A 17,638-nucleotide genomic window follows, 5' to 3' on the forward strand; every position below is an offset into this window, starting at 1 on the left:
AGTCGATTGAAATTACCAAAATTAGTACCAAACACACACGAAAGGTTAGGAACGTACAGGGTACACTAAGGTGGAAATATGGACTAGGTAAATGCTGACACAATTTGCCATTAGGGGGCAAAGAAGAGCTGAATGTCTCCATACAGGAGTGTAGGCCTCTTTGGTTCTTGGGACTTGATTAATGGGACATTGGGAACAGGATGTGCTGGAAGATTCTGTGAAATCAGGATGATCCCGGAATCAAAACCGAGATGCAAAATGGAGATGGACGAAAAATTAGGCAATGGAGGATGAAATTTGCCCTTATCATTGCTTCCGGCAAATTGTTTTTTTTTTCACTCTACCCAAGCGACGGTGAAATTGGCGGACTTTGTGAAAGTGACGATTTGCAATTTCAGCTCAGCCAATTGGGAATCCGCTCCCTGAAATCTCATCTCAAACTTGACTGAGGGAAAGGGAGGCATCCAATCACAGCGTCTCGTCTGCTGGACCTCAACCGAAAATGCATCAATGGCCCTTTTAAGGGCCACTTAATAGGCCAACGAAAGAGCTGTGATCTCGAATCCTGAACACAAAACATGCCATAATTGCACTGCGTGCTTACTACCCGCTCAATTCTCACACCTTGAAGGAGAAATAAGGTATCGTCTGATGGGAATCGGTAATTTGGAGGCGGCGATGTTTTGCTTTATTATTCGTTAATAGTTTTTTTTTTAAATCATTTATGGAATGTTGGCATCGCTGTCTGGGTCCAACATTTATTTCCCATCCCTAGTTGCCCCTTGAGAAGGTGGTGATGACCTGCCTTCTTGAACCGCAGCATTCCCTGTGGTGTAGGTGCATGCACAGTGCTGTTAGGGAGGGAGTTCCAGGATTTTGTCCCTGTGGTGTAGGTACACCCACAGTGCTGTTAGGGAGGGAGTTCCAGGATTTTGTCCCTGTGGTGTAGGTACACCCATAGTGCTGTTAGGGAGGGAGTTCCAGGATTTTGTCCATGTGGTGTAGGTACACCCACAGTGCTGTTAGGGAGGGAGTTCCAGGATTTCGTCCCTGTGGTGTAGGTACACCCACAGTGCTGTTAGGGAGGGAGTTCCAGGATTTTGTCCCTGTGGTGTAGGTACATCCACAGTGCTGTTAGAGAGGGAGTTCCAGGATTTTGTCCCTGTGGTGTAGGTACACCCACAGTGCTGTTAGGGAGAGAGATCCAGGATTTTGTCCATCAGGTGTAGGTTACACCCGCAGTGCTGTTAGGGAGGGAGTGCCAGGATTTTCTCCCTGTGGTGTAGGTACACCCACAGTGCTGTTAGGGAGGGAGTTCCACAATTTTATCCCTGTGGTGTAGATACACCCATCATGCTGATAGGGAGGGAGTTCCTGGATTTTGTCCCTGTGGTGTAGGTACACTCAGTGCTGTTAGGGAAGGAGTTCCAGAAATTGTTCCCTGTGGTGTAGGTACACCCACAGTGCTGTTAGGGAGGGATTTCCAGGATTTTGCCCATCAGGAGTAGATTACACCCACAGTGCTGTTAGGGAGTGAGTTCCAGGATTTTGTCCCTGTGGAGCAGGTACATCCATAGTGCTGTTAGGGAGGCAGTTCCAGTAATTTGTCCATGTGGAGTAGGTACACCCACAGTGGTTTTAGGGTGTGAGTTACAGGATTTTGCTGTTTGGGAGGGAATTCCAGGTTTTTGTTGTTAGGGAGCTTGTTTGCTGGATCTTGTCCCTGTGGTGTAGATACACCCATAGTGCTGTTAAGGAGGGATTTCCACAATTTTGTTCCTGTGGTGTAGGTGCACCCACAATGCTGTTAGGGAGGTAGTTCTGGGAATATGTCCCTGTGGTGTAGGTACACCCACACTGCTGTAAGGGAGGGAGTTCCAGAATTTTGTCATTGTGTGGTAGGTACACCCACAGTGCTGTGAGGAAGGGAGTGCCAGTATTTTGTCCCTGTGGTGCAGGTACACCCACAGTGCTGTTCGGGAGGGAGTTCCAGGAATTTGTCGCTGTGAAGTAGGTACATCCACAGTGCAGTTAGGGTGTAAGTTAAAATTTTTTGTCCCTGTGGAATGATACACCCACAGTGCTGGTAAGGCTGGAGTTCCAGGATTTTGTCCCTGTGGTGTAGGTACACCCACAGTGCTGTTAAGAGGAAGTTCCACGATTTTTTCCCTGTGGAGTAGGTACACCCACAGTGCTGTGAGGGAGGAAGTTCCTGCATTTTGCCCCTCTGGAGTAGGTACACCCACAATGCTGTTAGGGTGGGAGTTCCTGGATGTTGGCCCTCTGGAGTAGGTACACCCACAGTGCTCTTAGGGAGGGAGTTCCAGGATTTTGTCACTGTGGTGTAGGTACACCCACAGTTGTTGGGGAGAGGGTTGCAGGATTTTGACCCTGTGCTGGTAGGGAGGGAGTTACTTGATTTTGATCCTGCAACAGTGAAGGAACGTCCAATGTATTTCCAATTCAGCGTGGTGATTGATTTGTAGGGGAACTTCCATGTGTGGTGTTCCCATCTGTCTGCTGCCCTTGTCCTTGTTGGCTTGGCCAACGATTATTTCCCATCCCTCAAGTGCCCTTGAGAAGGTGATGGTGAGCTGCCTTCTTCAACCGGTGCAGTCATATATCAATTAGAGAAGACACATCATTGGATGCAGCTTATGTCATCAACACTGGGATGGTCATAGAACGGTTCATGGTGCAGTTATTTTAAATGTCCTATTCTAATGGCAGTTATAATCAAATGCAGTACATTTGGGGAGCCGCGGACATGAATTCGCTGGCTAAAAGGCACGCCTCTGAATGCAAAAACACAAATCAATGCTGTTATTATCAAATTTAGTATGAAGCCTGTGGAATTCGCTACCACAAAGTAATTGAGGCCAAAACATTGTATGTTTTCAAGGAGGAGCTCGATCAAGCTCTTGGGGCACAAGGGATCAAGGGGTATGGGGAGAAAGCGGGAGCAGATGATCAGCCATGATCATAATGAATGGCGGAGCTGGCTGGCAGGGCCGAATGACCTACTCCTGCTCTTAGTTTCTATTAGCCCCTCTCAGATTATAAGTCACCCTTTCACAGATAAAATGTGTGGCTTTTAGAAGAACCTTTGAGTTATCAGTTTAAAGAATGGTGAAATTCCGCCCAATTTTGCCCCCTGGGAAACGTTGGGAAGGAATGTTAGTGTGGGGCACTTGTGATTGGACACTCGGGTCGCATTGGGAACACGAACCAGCCAATCAGATGGCTGCATTGGTGAAGCTGTCAAGGTCAAGGTCAAGGTGAGTGGACGAAAAATAAGCGCACCAAGTTGTCAGGCGCCAAACCGCTATCTTTTCTCAAATTTGAAAAGCCCGCCCATATTTTTTTTTGTAAAACAATCAAAGGCGCTAATGTGGAATATCGCATCAGTAGGTAACACTTATCTTCCGACAAACGTGTTTTATACATAAATATTTCATGTTATTGACCATTTCGTCACAAGCTCCACCTTCAAAATCGGATTTCTCTGTTCAGTTTGAAATAGGCTGAAATTCCCATTCGCAGCACGCAATAACCCGACACATTTCTGATCATTTTTTTTTATTGCAACATCGATGACACATCGCGGAGTTGTGGAGTGAGTACTTATTCCGGCATGTCCAACCAAAGGACAGATTTTCGTTATAAATTGTCGAAAATTGAGACTGGATGACATGTTTTTACATAAGCTCGCTCACTAAAGGAGGATAACAGACATGAAATGGGTGTATAAAACATTTAGCAGGACATATTGTCCAAATAACGTGAAAGAAAATGGCGGAGTGTTAATTTTAAAAAAAGATCAAAATTGACATTAATTGATAAGGCGTTAAGGAATGAGAAACAATGTTCGCATTAATCATTGAAACACACAAGAGTAACAAAGCCCAAATGGAAATAGAAAAATGCACACGTTAAATAAGGATTATTAAATAACCCCAGGCTCATGGCTTTGCTCTTTCAGTGAGGTTTTGGGTGGCTCTTAGAAGAGCCTTTGTGTTTGGAGTTCTTTTGTTCAGTGCATTGTGGCGTTTCACTTGGAGCTGGTGTACTTTGTCACCGCCTTGGTGCCCTCCGACACGGCGTGCTTGGCCAGTTCCCCGGGCAGCAGCAGGCGCACGGCGGTCTGGATCTCCCGGGAGCTGATGGTCTGCCGCTTGTTGTAGTGGGCCAGGCGGGAAGCCTCGCCGGCGATGCGCTCGAAGATGTCGTTGACGAACGAGTTCATGATGCTCATGGCCTTGGAGGAGATGCCGGTGTCCGGGTGGACCTGCTTCATCACCTTGTAGATGTAGATGGAGTAACTCTCCTTTCTGGACCGCTTTCTCTTCTTGCCGCCCTTGGGTGGTGTTTTTTTGACGATTTTTTTGGACCCCTTCTTGGCCGCTCCTGATTTTTTCTCTTCTACCATGGCGCCACTTAGCCTTAGACGCACAATTAGCAACATCGCCCTCGGGAAGCTCCTTTTATAGACAAGGTCTGACGCCTATGCTAATGAAGGATCGTTGAAAGTATGTCTCCTGATTGGCTGTTTTACGATTGTCAATTTCTGATACTATGCATATTTCTGGTTGGTAATTGTCTCTGTACCTGTCAAATTCTGGCATATAATTGGCGGATTTACTAGATTGTGAATGCTGATTTTCCTCTGCACGTTTCTTAGCCGAATGTGACTGGGGCCTACCCACCGTTTGTGTTAGCTTCTTATATGAGTGCGGCTTTCAATATGTTCCTCTCAGCGCAGATGAGCCAGTGTGTATTTAAGTTCCCTGTTAGTTTTCGATACAAGAGAGACTGAGTGTTTAATATGTACATAACAGTTCCTGAACGGGAGAGATGGGTTTACGCTGCACTTGCACCTACCGACATAGGTGGATACAAATAAAATGGTCGCCTGCTTGATTTGGAGAATGCAGGAAGATATCAATGGACTGCTCCTTTGGGCAAGAAAGTGGCAATAGGAATTGTTATGACACAACAGTTGGTAAAGGCTGTTTAAATCCCCGAGGGAAACTTGAACAACTGTCATAACCTTTATATTCAATGAGTATGTTTGTGATGCAGCTCTGAATTCAGGAATAAGACCACCAAGCCTCAAAGGGTTTTTGTATAAAACTAAATTGAACATAAAAAACGACAAATTGAACACATACACATGTCTACAACTTACTACCTTAGCAACTTTTAGACAAATCCCCGAATTAATTACTCCTAGGCAAATCTTCATCAAGGCAACAGTAACCCATGGGCTTTAAACAGACACCAGACAAAGCACATTCGACCTTACGAATTCGAAACGAGGTACATTTCAATTTGGTTCTTTGCAGACACAGTTGTGGGTTGACAGGCTGGTTAGATCTTAAATGCATCTGACCTACACACACAAACCCCTTTCTGTTGGTATCTAACTTCCCCCTTGAATGTACGTTTTCCATTGTATTACTAACTTAAAAAAAATGTATCTCTCCTAACAATAATCCTCTTGGTCCATCAATTTTATTAGTAATATAAACACATTGCTTGGCATCTCCCAGCAAGATTTCATCCATTCTTTTGAATGGTTTATTCAACAAATGCAAATTGCATCTTACCTTGTAACTTCCTTACGTTTATCTAATTCGCATCTCAAAATTACTATACAACCAAGCACCAGGACTTTAATCCAAGTAAACCACACAGAGGCACACACGTAGGCAGAGGTACAATTCCAATTTAAAAATACATTCCAATAACATTACAGACATTAATATCACTTCATGACAGAATTCAGCCCGGGGAATTGTGAGGTGATGCATTTTGGGTGATCAAGCAAGGCAAAGGAATACACAATTCATGGGAGAACACTGGGAGGTGTAGGGGAATTGAGGGACAGTGCAGAGGATGCCCACTGGTTCCTGAAGGTAGCAGGACAGGTCGATAAATGGTTTAAGGCGGCAGATAGAACCCGTTCCTCTATATGGTGAGGTATGAGTATAAACAGGGAGGTTAGGCTGGAACTTTATTAATCATGAGTGAGGCCACAACTTGAGTCCTGTGTGCAGTTCTGGTCATCTCATTTCATAAAGGGTGTAATGTCATTGGAGACAATACAGAGGAGATTTCTGAGGATGTTGTCAGAACTGGAATAATGCGGTCACAACGAAAGATTAGATGTGTTGGGCTTGTTTTCAATTTAAACAGAGGAGGCTGAGGGAAGATTTGATTGAGATGTCTACAACTTTGTGAGAGGCCTGGATAGAATGGAGGAGGAATGTCTATTTACGTTAGTACAGAGGTCAGTTACTGTGGGTCATAGATTTAAAGGGAATAGTAGAAATATTAGAGAGGTGATAAGTTTTTTTTTTTCACCCAGTGTGTAACAAGGCCTGGAACTCAATTCCCGAAAGAGTAGTAGAGGCAGAAACCCTCAATTCATTTAAACAGTGCCTGGATATGGACCTCAAGTGCCATAACCTGCAGGGTTACGGAGCAAGTGATAGAAAGTGGGAATAGGTTGTATGGCTGGTGCAGACACGATGGACCAAGAGGCTTCCTTCTGTACCACGAAATTCCTATTCTTCTATGTGAATTCACTTTTCTTCTGTATGTGTCAGTCTCTTGTCTGTGAACATGAGTTTTGTCCCACCCTCTGTGTCAATGCCTGATATGTGATTGTGAAGTTTACTCAGTATAGCAGCTGTTTGTGATTTTGCAAGGTTTAATCCATAACTCAGTCTGCCATATTAGTAGCCTTCTATGCTCTGTGCCTATCACGTTGTAACATGAGAGTGTGGGTTTCATGGTGTACCAGTGCTCCTATGCTTTATGGAAACCTGTGTTACTGCACGAGTCAGAGGATTTTAATTTTCTGTCAATATATGCCCCAAAGGTGGTTGTCCCTCTGTATCTATCAGCCTGAAGCTTGTGTTTTCTTGGAGGCTAAGGTGGTGTACTTTGAGTTACCCCACACCTGTCTGTTTCGGTTTTTGGAATTCATCCACCATTATTAATTCAATCAATCTGATTATTTAAGCTGAAACTATCATTTATAGTAGGCGTGGGATGTTCTTGTTTGTTTCTTCATTTCTCTGTGAATATTTCAGTTATGGGCATGTGGATGTGGTTTTCATTCTATATCTATCACTCTTTGGGATGTTAGTGTGTGTGTGTGTGTTTGCCCTGTGCGTGTCAGTGTCTGCTTTCGAGATATGTCAATTATCCTGTACCTGTTGCTGTTTAGTAAGTGAATGTAGGGCTTAGGTTGCATCTGCGAATCTCAAGGAGAGATTGGGTCGACTAGGCCTGTATTCACTGGAGTTTAGAAGAATGAGAGGGGATCTCAGTGAAACGTATACAATTCTGATGGGGCTGGACATGCTGGCTGCAGGGATAGTGTTTCCTCTGGCTAGGAGCTCTTGAACAAAGGGTTACAGTGTCAGGATAGGTGGTAGGCCATTTTGAACTGAAATGAGGAGAAATTTCTTAGCTCTGAGGGCAGTGAACCTGTGGAACTTTCTACCACACAAGTCTGTGAAGGACAAGTCACTGAATATATTTAAGAAGGAAATAGATTCAAAGACACAAAATGAGTCAAGAGGTGTGGGGAGAACACAGGACTTTGGTGTTGAGGTAAAGGATTAACCATGGTCATACTGTATGGTGGAGCAGGCTTGAAGGGCCGAGTGGCCTACTCTGGCTCTGATTTTCTATGTTACTCCATGCCTACCTGTCTTTGCCATGATCCTAAACTTAATTATTTTCTGTCAGTATCTGTATTAAATGTTTTATCCTGTACCTGCCAGTTTGATATTTAAGGGTGAGATTTCGTCAGTCCTTACAGTTCCTAGTCTGGATGTAGATGTCATTGGGTTTTATAGCACAGAAACAGGCCCTTTAGCCCGTCGTGTTTATGCTGGACATCAAGCAACTATCTATCCCAATCCCATTTTCCTGCACTTGGCCCTTAGCCCTGTATGCTATGGCGTTTCACATGCTCATCTAAATACGTTTTAATTGTTGTGAGGGTTCCTGCCTCTACCCCCCCACTCAGGCAGTATGTTCCAGATTCCAACTACCCTCTGGATGATTTTTCTTATCCCTCAAATCCCCTCTAAATCTCCTGCCCTTAATGTTAAATCTTTGTCACATGGTTATTGACACCTCTGCTCAGGAGGAGACTTTCTTCCCATCTACCCCCCTCCTAATTTTGTATACCTCTATCAGGGTCCCCTCGGCCTTCTCTGCTCTAAGGAAAACAACCTGAGCCTCTCTTCATAGCTGAAACGCTCCAGCCCAGGCAACACCTTGGTAAATCTCCTCTGCACTCTCTCCAGAGCAATCAAATCCTTCCTATGGTGTGGCGACCAGAACTGCACACTGTACCCCAGCTGTGGACTCATCAAATGATTTATACAGCTCCAACATAACCTCTCTGCTCTTATATGCTATTCCTTGACGAGTAAAGGCAAGCATCCCAAATGCCTTCTCAAACACCTTATCAATCTGTGCTGCTGCCTTCAGGGATCCATGGACATGTGCTCCAAGGTCCCTCTGATCCTCTGTACTTCCTAGGGTCCTGCCATTCATTGTGTATTCTCTTCCTCCCAAAATGCATCGCATCACAGTCATCAGGATTAAACTCTTTTTACCATTGCTCAACCCATTTTACCAGCCCATCCATATCGCCCTGTAATCTAAGGCTTTCCTCCTCACTATTTTCCAAACCACTAAATTCTGTGTCATTTGCGTGTTTCGGGGCGGGTGTGCGCGTCTGGGTGATTTTCCAGTTCCCTGTTCCAAAATTTTTTGTGAAAAATAAGCATTATTCATAAAATATCTGTCAGATCATTCCAACACATTTCAAAATGACCATCACAAAAAGAGAGTCAACTTTTCCACATAGATCGTGAGGTGCTTCAATACAATCAATGAACATTACAGACATCTCAACATGATCATTACAGTCAGGTTCCCTCTTCCAGACATTCTCACAATCTCGTTGTAACAGAAGGATGCTGAAATCCGCCCACATTCGGCTCTCTTGTACCTGCGGAAGGAATGGTGATTCGAGCGTACTGATTGGTCACTTTGGTCTCGGTTTCATAATGATGTTAATATAACCAGATTGTCTGCTAAATTTACCAATCCGGAGATGCCAGGGTATTGGGCGAGAAACTATCAGGTTTCAAACGATTCCCCCCCACCCCCCACAATTTGAAAACACCACCAATATTTGTAACACCAATAAATAAAGCTCGTACAAAATATCGAATGAGTCAGTAGTTTATCTCACGATAAATATTTAAAACTTTACATCTCAGGTCGTCTTGTTTCACATCGGTTCACAGATTTCAGATTCGCCATTACAATCGGTCTCTGATCGGATTCGCTTCTATCCGTTTGAAAATTTGCGGGCAGAAAGTTATTGTTTTTACTCCCAGCATTCTATAAGCGGACACACGTCAGTTCAAGCATTGCGAAACAAACAGATTGTAGACTGATCCCCATGCTGTGAACGACAGAGGAGTGTGCGTCTGACAGTCTCTTGATACTCGTGTTTTAGTTTTAAACATACATTTTAGTATGTTGCATGGAAGTGTGATTTTCACTGTGTTGTTTAATCTCCGGGTCATGGGTGCTTTCACTATTTCTGTCCTTTCCGGTAATTGAAATTTTGTCTTCCCTTTGTCTGTTTATTTGATGTATGCGAGTTTTTAAAGCAATAATTTCGATTTCTGACATGCGAAACAGTCTCACCATCTCGCTCTTCCTCTATACGTGCGAGTTGTTGTTACGTGGTCCCAAGTTTCATGTCGCAGCTTTGAATGTCAATGTAAATTTCAATTTGGCAATGATAGAAAGCCACGTGTTTACTGAGGCCTTTGCTTATCATTCAACTGCTTAAAGCGGAGGAGACCCGAGACACAAAATAATAGTTGAACTAATTGCAGCAAGAAAGATATTCTAATATTGAAGAGTAGGTCGAGAGAGTGGTGGACCAACCCACGTTAGTAGCATTAAACTATAAATGGCAGGAGTAAGTACGATGCGAGGACTTCTTTCCTTTCACCCAGGGGGTGGTTAGAGTCTGGAGCAAGCTTCCTGAAAAGGTGGAGGCAGGTTCGATGGAGTTATTAAAAAATTGGGAACTGAATTAGTACCTGAAGAGAGAATGTGCAAGGTCACGGGGGATAAGGCCGGGGAGGGGGGAGTGGGAGCTAGGTAGAATGTTCTTTCAGAGAGGCAGTACAGGTTCGACGGGCCGATTAGCTTCCATCTGCACAGTAAAAGATTTCTGTGACTGAAGCCACAAACTCACATCAGGCACTGGCGAATCTCCTTCGAGTATGAAGTCTCTGTCCTGATTAAACGTCACCAAGGCCAGACAACAACGTATCTGAAGAAAGGGTTTTAACACATCGATTCTGTATGTACTAGCGAACATGAATGGTATAATTTTACAAAAGAACTCACGAAAAAAAGCGATAAGCAAGTGCATTACCTTCAACCCGAAAAACTGAAAACAATCCCTTAAATGCAGGATGATTGTAAGTAGCGCCTCTCAGCAAGCAATCAGTCAGCCCTTTCACTGATTCAGTGAGTGGCTCTGAAAAGAGCCTTTGGGTTCTCAGTTTAAAGAATGGTCGCTTCACTTGGTCTTGGCGGCTGCAGAGGCGCCGGTTTTCTTGGGCAGTAGCACGGCCTGGATATTAGGCAGCACCCCGCCCTGAGCGATGGTCACCCCTCCCAGCAGCTTGTTGAGCTCCTCGTCGTTGCGGACGGCCAGCTGCAGGTGCCTGGGGATGATGCGGGTCTTCTTGTTGTCCCGGGCCGCGTTGCCGGCCAGCTCGAGAATTTCAGCCGTCAGGTACTCCAGCACAGCGGCCAGATAGACCGGAGCTCCGGCACCCACACGCTCAGCGTAGTTACCCTTCCTCAGCAGCCTGTGAACGCGGCCCACCGGGAACTGCAGTCCGGCCCGGGAGGAGCGAGACTTGGCCTTGGAACGAACTTTCGCACCGGTCTTTCCTCTTCCAGACATCTCAACAATCTCACCAACTCTTTCGCAACGAATGTCAGATCCCGCCCACATTCTGCCTTCTTATAGCTTCCTGAGGGATGCTGATGGGGCATCACCGATTGGTCACATTGTTCACCAATCCGGAGACGCCACGGTGTCCAACAAGGGAAGGAGGGCGAACGTCGAGAGGCCTTCTGTTTCAAAGTTTAAAGGCCGCCCATATTTTCGAAACATTTTTTCTATACAACATCGCCTTAATAAATCGTTTATTTGGAGTTAAACATTTCAAAGTTATGACCGGTTCCACATCTGATCACACATTTCTGATTTGCTGTTATTAACTGGTCTCTCCTCGGAATTATTCATCGTCATTAGAGTTTCATAGCACAGAAACAGGCCCTTCCGCCCATCGTGTCCGTGCCGGCCATCAAGCACCTATCCCATTTTCCAGCACTTGGTCCGCAGCCCTTTATGTTAAGGCGTTTCAAGTGCTCATCTAAATACCTCTTAAATGCTGTGAGGGTTCCTATATATGCTTCTATGGATATAGCTCTTGGGGCGAAAGGGATCAAAGGTTATGGGGAGGAAGCGGGAGCAGGCTATTGAGTTGGAAGATCAGCCATGATCATAGTGAATGGCGGAGCAGGCTCGAAGGGCCGAAAGGCCTGCTCCTGCTCCTAGTTTCTATGTTTCTACCGCTACCACCCCTTCAGGCAGCGAGTTCCAGATTCCTGGATGAAAAAAAATCCTCAAACCCCCTCTAAACCTTCTGCCCCTTACCTTGAATATATTCCCCCTGCTTATTGACACCTCCGCTAAGGGTAAAAGTTTCTTCCTCTCTATGCCCCTCAATATTTTGTATACCTCTATCAGGTCCCCCCCTAAGCCTTCTCTGCTCTAATGAAAACAGCCCTAGTCTATCCAGTCTCTCTTCATAGCTGAAATGCTCCAACACAGGCAACGTCCTTGTGTGCAATTACGTTTCAAGCATTCAGCTAAATACTTCTTAGTTCGCAATGCTTCCTTTCATCCATTTTGTAACTTGTGGGCAAAAAGTTCTTTTTACATATGAAAAGCTGTCTCGTGTCAGTTCAAAATGGTAACAAGAAAAATCGGATTGTAGACAGTTCACAATTTTCTGAATTCCAACAGTGTAGTGTGCATTGTTGGTGTAGAGTTATGAGGTTGAGGGTTTTCTTTTACACCGGTATTGCAGGCACCTTGCTTAAAAGAGTAGGCCGATTAATCAAAGGCCACTTTTGGCGAACATAGTGACAGTGCAAACTGACGCATTCAATTGGCAAGAAAAAAGGGCAAAATCCTGCGAATGCTGGAAATCTGAAACAAAAACAACAAAACAAAAAATGCTGGAAAAGCTCAGCAGGTCTGAAAGCATCTCTGGATGGAAATACAGAGTTAATGTTCCAAGTCCGTATGATTCTTCATTAAATTGGCAAAGTGGTTTAAATGAACGTGTGTGACATAAAGTGCCCAGAGCATCTGCAGCCAGTGATTAGGTACCCAACGGGATTGAACTTTTTGCTTATTTATCCTATTTGGCGGTGAGGGCAGTGGCATTATTTGATAAGGCAACTAGACCAGTAATCAGCATGCCCAATGCTCAAAGCTCTTCACGGCCACTGGCAGAATACAAATTCAGTTAATAACTTCTGGAGTTGAAAACTAGTCATAGTCCGGGTGAAGATGACAACTTCGGTTTTTGCAAAAACCCATCTGGAGGAAGGGGAATTTGAATCCTCACATGGTGTGACACCGTACCCACCTATTATTGGCCTGGTGATACAATTGGTTCACGGGCAATTCGGGATGAGCTACGGATAGTGACCTTTCATCGACTCCCAGGTCTGGTGAAAGAATAAATCATAGAACATAAGAACTAGGAACAGGAGTGGGCAATTCAGTCCCTCGAGCCTGCCCCACCATTCATTATAATCATGGCTGATTTCATGTGATCACAACTCCAATTTCCCACCCACTCCCCATAACCTTTCAACCCATTACTAATTAAAAACTGTCTCCTCCTTAAATTTATTCAATATAAAATATTCAAAGGGCCAGACTCATGTCATTAAAGGCCAAAACAACTCGACACCAATCAGAAATGATGGTTTAGCAATTTCAAGGAGGATATGGGTGACTCTTTTGGAGCCATTATGTTTTTTTTCATTTCAGTGAAATGCAAGTGTTTCACTTGGAGCTGGTGTACTTGGTCACGGCCTTGGTGCCCTCCGACACGGCGTGCTTGGCCAGCTCCCCGGGCAGCAGCAGGCACATGGTGGTCTGGATCTCCGGGGAGCTGATGGTCTGCCGCTTGTTGTAGTGGGCCAGGCGGGAAGCCTCGCCGGCGATGCGCTCGAAGATGTCATTGACGAACGAGTTCATGATGCTTACAGCCTTGGAAGAGATGCTGGTGTTTGGGTGGACCTGCTTCTTCACTTTGCAGATGGAGATGGTGTAAGTCTCCTTCCTCACCCTCCCCCAGTGTTTAGCGCCCTTGGCCAGGGCCTTTTGAGTGACTTTTAGGCTCCCTCTTTGGGAGCCCCCTTCCCTTTCTTCTCATTCCCCCATAATCACATCGACCTCAAACAATGAACAGAAGCAAAAATAAATATAAAAATACCTGGAAAAACTCAACATGTCTGACAGCATCCACAGAGAGGAACACAGTTAATGTTTCGAATCCATGTGACTCTTCAACAGAACTAAGGAAAAATAAAAAGGAGGTGAAATATAAGCTGGGTTGGGAGAGGTGGGGTGGGGCATGTAGAGCTGGATAGAGGGCCACTGATAGGTGGAGATAACCAAAGGTTGTCATAGACAAAAGGACATTCTAAGGAATGTGCTAATAGATGACATTAAGGGTAGAAAGCAGGATGAGCAAGGTACAGATAGCCCTAGTGTGGGTGAGGTGGGGGAAGGGATCGAAATAGGATAAAAGGCAGAGATAAAACAATAGATGGAAATACATTTAAAAATAATTGAAATAGGTGGGAAAAGAAAAATCTATATAAATTATTGGAAAAAAAGGGGGATTGGAAAGTGGGTGGGAATGGAGGAGAGAGTTCATGACCTAAAATTGTTGAACTCAATATTCAGTCCAGAAGGCAGTAAAGTGCCTAGTCGGAAGATGAGGTGATGTTCCTCCAATTTGCATTGAGCTTCATTGGAACATTGCAGAAGGCCAAGGACAGACATGTGGGCATGAGAGCAGGGTGGAATGTTGAAATCTCAAGCGACAGGGAGGTCTAGGTCATGCTTGTGGACAGACTGAAAGTGTTCCACAAAGCGGTCACACAGTCTGCGTTTGGTCTCTCCAATGTAGAGGAAACCACATTTGGAGCAGTGAATGCAGTAGACTAAACTGAGGGAAGTGCATGTGAAATGCTGCTTCTCCTGAAATAAGTGTTTGGGCCCTTGGACGGTGAGGAGAGGGGAAGTAAAGGGGCAGGTGTTGCACCTTCTGTGGTTGCATGGGAAGGTGCTGTGGAAGGGGGTTGTGGTGTAAGGGGTGATGGAGGAGTGGACCAGGGTGTCCCAGAGGGAATGATCCCTGCGGAATACCACTGGGAGGGGGTGGGGTGGGGGTGTGAAGGGAAGATGTGCCCGGTGATGGCATCATGCTGGAGTTGGCAGAAATGTTGGAGGATGATCCTTTGAATGCGGAGGCTGGTGCGGTGATAAGTTAGGACAAGGAGGACCCTACCTTGTTTCTGGGAGGGAGAAGAAGGTGTGAGGGAGGATGCGCGGGAGATTGGCCGGACGCGGTTGAGCGCCCTGTCAACCACCATGGGTGGAAAACCTCGGTTAAGGAAGAAGGAAGACATGCCAGAGGAACAGTTTTTGAAAGTGGCATCATCAGAACAGATGCAGCAGAGGCGAAGGAACTGAGAGAATGGGATGGAGTCCTTACAGGAAGCGGGGTGTGAGGAGCTGTAGTCAAGGTAGCTGTGGGAGTCCGTAGGTTTGTGATGAATATTGGTGGACTGTCTGTCACCAGAAATAGAGACAGAGAGGTCAAGGAAGGGAAGGGAAGTGTCAGAGATGGACCATGTGAAAATGATGGAGGGATGGAAATTGGAAGCAAAATTAATAAAGTATTCCAGGTCCAGATGAGAGCATGAAGCAGCACTGAAGTAATCATTGATGTACCGGAGAAAGGGTTGTGGGATTGGAACAAGGAATGTTCCACATACCCCATAAAGAGACAGGCATAACTGGTACCCATGTGGGTACCCATAGCCACACCTTTTATTTGGAGGAAGTGAGAGGAGTTAAAGGAGAAATTGTTCAGTGTGAGAACAAGTTCAGCCAGACGGGGGAGAGTAGTGGTGGATGGGGATTGTTCGGGCCTCTGTTCGAGGAAGAAGCGGAGAGTTATCAGACCATCCTGGTGGGGGATGGAGGTGTAGAGGGATTGGATGTCCATGGTGAAGAGGGAGCGGTTGGGGCCAGGAAACTGGAAATTGTTGACATGATGTAGGGTGTATAGAGGATTCATGGATGTAGGTGGGAAGGGACTAGACAAGGGGAGGGAGAATTGAGTCAAGATAGCAAAAAAAGAGTTCCGTGGGGCAGGAACAGGCTGACACGTTCGGTCTGCTGGGACAGTCCTGTTTGTGGATTTTGGGTAGGAGGTAGAAGTGGGCCGTCCGAGGTTTGGAGACTATCAGATTGGAAGCTGTGGAAGGAAGATCTCCAGAGTAGATACGGTCAGTAACAGTCCTGGAAACAATGGCTTGATGTTCAGTGGTGGGGTCATGGTCCAGGGAGAGGTAGGAGGAAATGTCTGCGAGTTGACGCTCAGCCTCTGTGAGATAGAGGTCAGTGCGCCAGACAACAACAGCATCACCCTTGTCAGCAGGTTTGATGACAATGTCAGGGTTGGACCTGAGAGAATGGAGTGCAGCAAGTTCAGAGAGAGGTTAGAGTGGGTGAGAGGAGCAGAGAAATCGAGACGTTGATATCATTCCAACAGTCCTCAATGAAAAGATCAAGATAAGGTAAGAATCCAGAGGGAGGGGTCCAGATGGAGGGAGAATATTGGAGACGGGTAAAAGGATCCATTGAATGGGGAAAGGACTCCTGCCCAAAGAAGTGAGCACGAAGATGAAGGCGGAGGAAGAATAGTTCAGCATCGTGCCGAGCACGAAATTCATTGAGATGAGAGTGCAAGGGTATAGAACTGAGTCCTTTGCTGAACACTGAACGTTCAGCATCAAAGAGGAGAAGGTGAGGGGGTATGATGAATACACAGCCGAAGATGGGATTGGAAGACAGGATAGGGTCAGAAGGACAGGCGAGGGTATATCATCCTGGATGGGTGTTGAAATCGACGTGTTGATGAAGTGGCGGAAGTCGCTTTTTATAGGCAACTGCATATCCCTATGCAAATGAAGGATGAGCGAAGGGAATGTTTGTGATTGGTAACTTAGAATGATGTCAGTTTAAAAGTTCTATATGCTTCTGATTGGTTGCTTTAGGTAACCAATAATATTGAGCTCTACTCACAGCCACAAGGGGCCGCAGCATTCAGGTCCCCCAGTCCACCTGCCCGTTATTCCCTTCACTATTTTCGGGTCCCTGCTAAATCCACCAATCCGCCATGGCACAGGGGGCGCTAAATAATAGCATCGCATTCCAAACCAATTTTCGGATTTCAAAAGCCCGCCAAAATATTTTTGAAACACGGAGGGTCTTTAGTACACAATATCACGTAAACCTGTAACATCTTCTCGCGGCAAAGGCTCCAAATTTCTCCTGCGGTAAAACGATTTCCCATTTCGTCACAAACCCGGCTTCCCTTTCTAAAAACAAAAAAAACTGCGGATGCTGGAAATCCAAAACAAAAACAGAATTACCTGGAAAAACTCAGCAGGTCTGGCAGCATCGGCGGAGAAGAAAAGAGTTGACGTTTCGAGTCCTCATGACCCTTCGACAGAACTTGAGTTCGAGTCCAAGAAAGAGAGAGTTGAAATATTTATGTTTATGTTTTGTTTGGATACTACAGGCATCAAGGGGTATGGAGAGGAAGCGGGAATATGGTGTTGAGATAGAGGATCAGCCATGATCATAGTGAATAACGGAGCAGGATCGAAGGGCCGAACGGCCTTCACCTGTTCCTAGTTCCTATGTAAAGTTGACTCGAAACGTCAACTCTTTTCTTCTCCGCCGATGCTGCCAGACCTGCTGAGTTTTTCCAGGTAATTCTGTTTTTGTTTTCCCTTTCTAACCCGGATTCCTATTTGCATTTATTCTCCGTCCCTTTGAAATCACCTGTACTTGCAAGGTCCAATGGACAACATATTCCCCGGGGCGGATACATTTCTGGTCAACCTTTGTGAATAGGTCATATGGCAGGAGTATAGATCGGTTAAAGTTCATGGATGCCGATCCGGAGCGCACAGACTTTCGTCGTAAAATGAAGAAAAGTGAGAGTGAAGTCTTGCACGTAGAGTGGCAGGTAATTGGATGTTTCATTCAGTAACAATTAGAGGCGATGTATATTCAAGAAAAAAAGTGATTTTGTTTTGTTTGGATATTACAGGCATCAAGGGATATGGAGAGAAAGCGGGAATATGGTGTTGAGATAGAGGATCAGCC

At 45.4% G+C, this 17,638-nt stretch overlaps 3 protein-coding genes across 3 annotated transcripts; all 3 read right to left on the bottom strand.

Annotated features, from left to right (window-relative positions):
• Positions 1 to 3,562: 3,562 nt before the first annotated feature.
• Positions 3,563 to 4,480, bottom strand: LOC121274863 (histone H2B-like). The gene has a single exon (XM_041182245.1). It carries the CDS (start codon positions 4,463 to 4,465, stop codon positions 4,052 to 4,054), a length of 414 nt encoding a protein of 137 aa, XP_041038179.1. The 5' UTR covers positions 4,466 to 4,480; the 3' UTR covers positions 3,563 to 4,051.
• Positions 4,481 to 9,263: 4,783 nt separating this feature from the next.
• On the bottom strand, positions 9,264 to 11,069 carry LOC121274870 (histone H2AX-like). Its single transcript, XM_041182256.1, has 2 exons — positions 10,499 to 11,069; positions 9,264 to 10,393 (listed from the first exon to the last, which is right to left on the bottom strand). Exon 1 carries the CDS (start codon positions 11,036 to 11,038, stop codon positions 10,646 to 10,648), a length of 393 nt encoding a protein of 130 aa, XP_041038190.1. The 5' UTR covers positions 11,039 to 11,069; the 3' UTR covers positions 9,264 to 10,393; positions 10,499 to 10,645.
• A 2,156-nt stretch (positions 11,070 to 13,225) lies between these two features.
• On the bottom strand, positions 13,226 to 17,419 carry LOC121274907 (histone H2B-like). The gene is made up of 2 exons (XM_041182287.1): positions 17,269 to 17,419; positions 13,226 to 13,590 (listed from the first exon to the last, which is right to left on the bottom strand). Exons 1-2 carry the CDS (start codon positions 17,417 to 17,419, stop codon positions 13,226 to 13,228), a joined length of 516 nt encoding a protein of 171 aa, XP_041038221.1.
• Between the last annotated feature and the right edge of the window lie 219 nt (positions 17,420 to 17,638).

Source organism: Carcharodon carcharias (assembly GCF_017639515.1).
Source record: "Carcharodon carcharias isolate sCarCar2 chromosome 39 unlocalized genomic scaffold, sCarCar2.pri SUPER_39_unloc_1, whole genome shotgun sequence".
NCBI lineage: Eukaryota > Metazoa > Chordata > Chondrichthyes > Lamniformes > Lamnidae > Carcharodon > Carcharodon carcharias.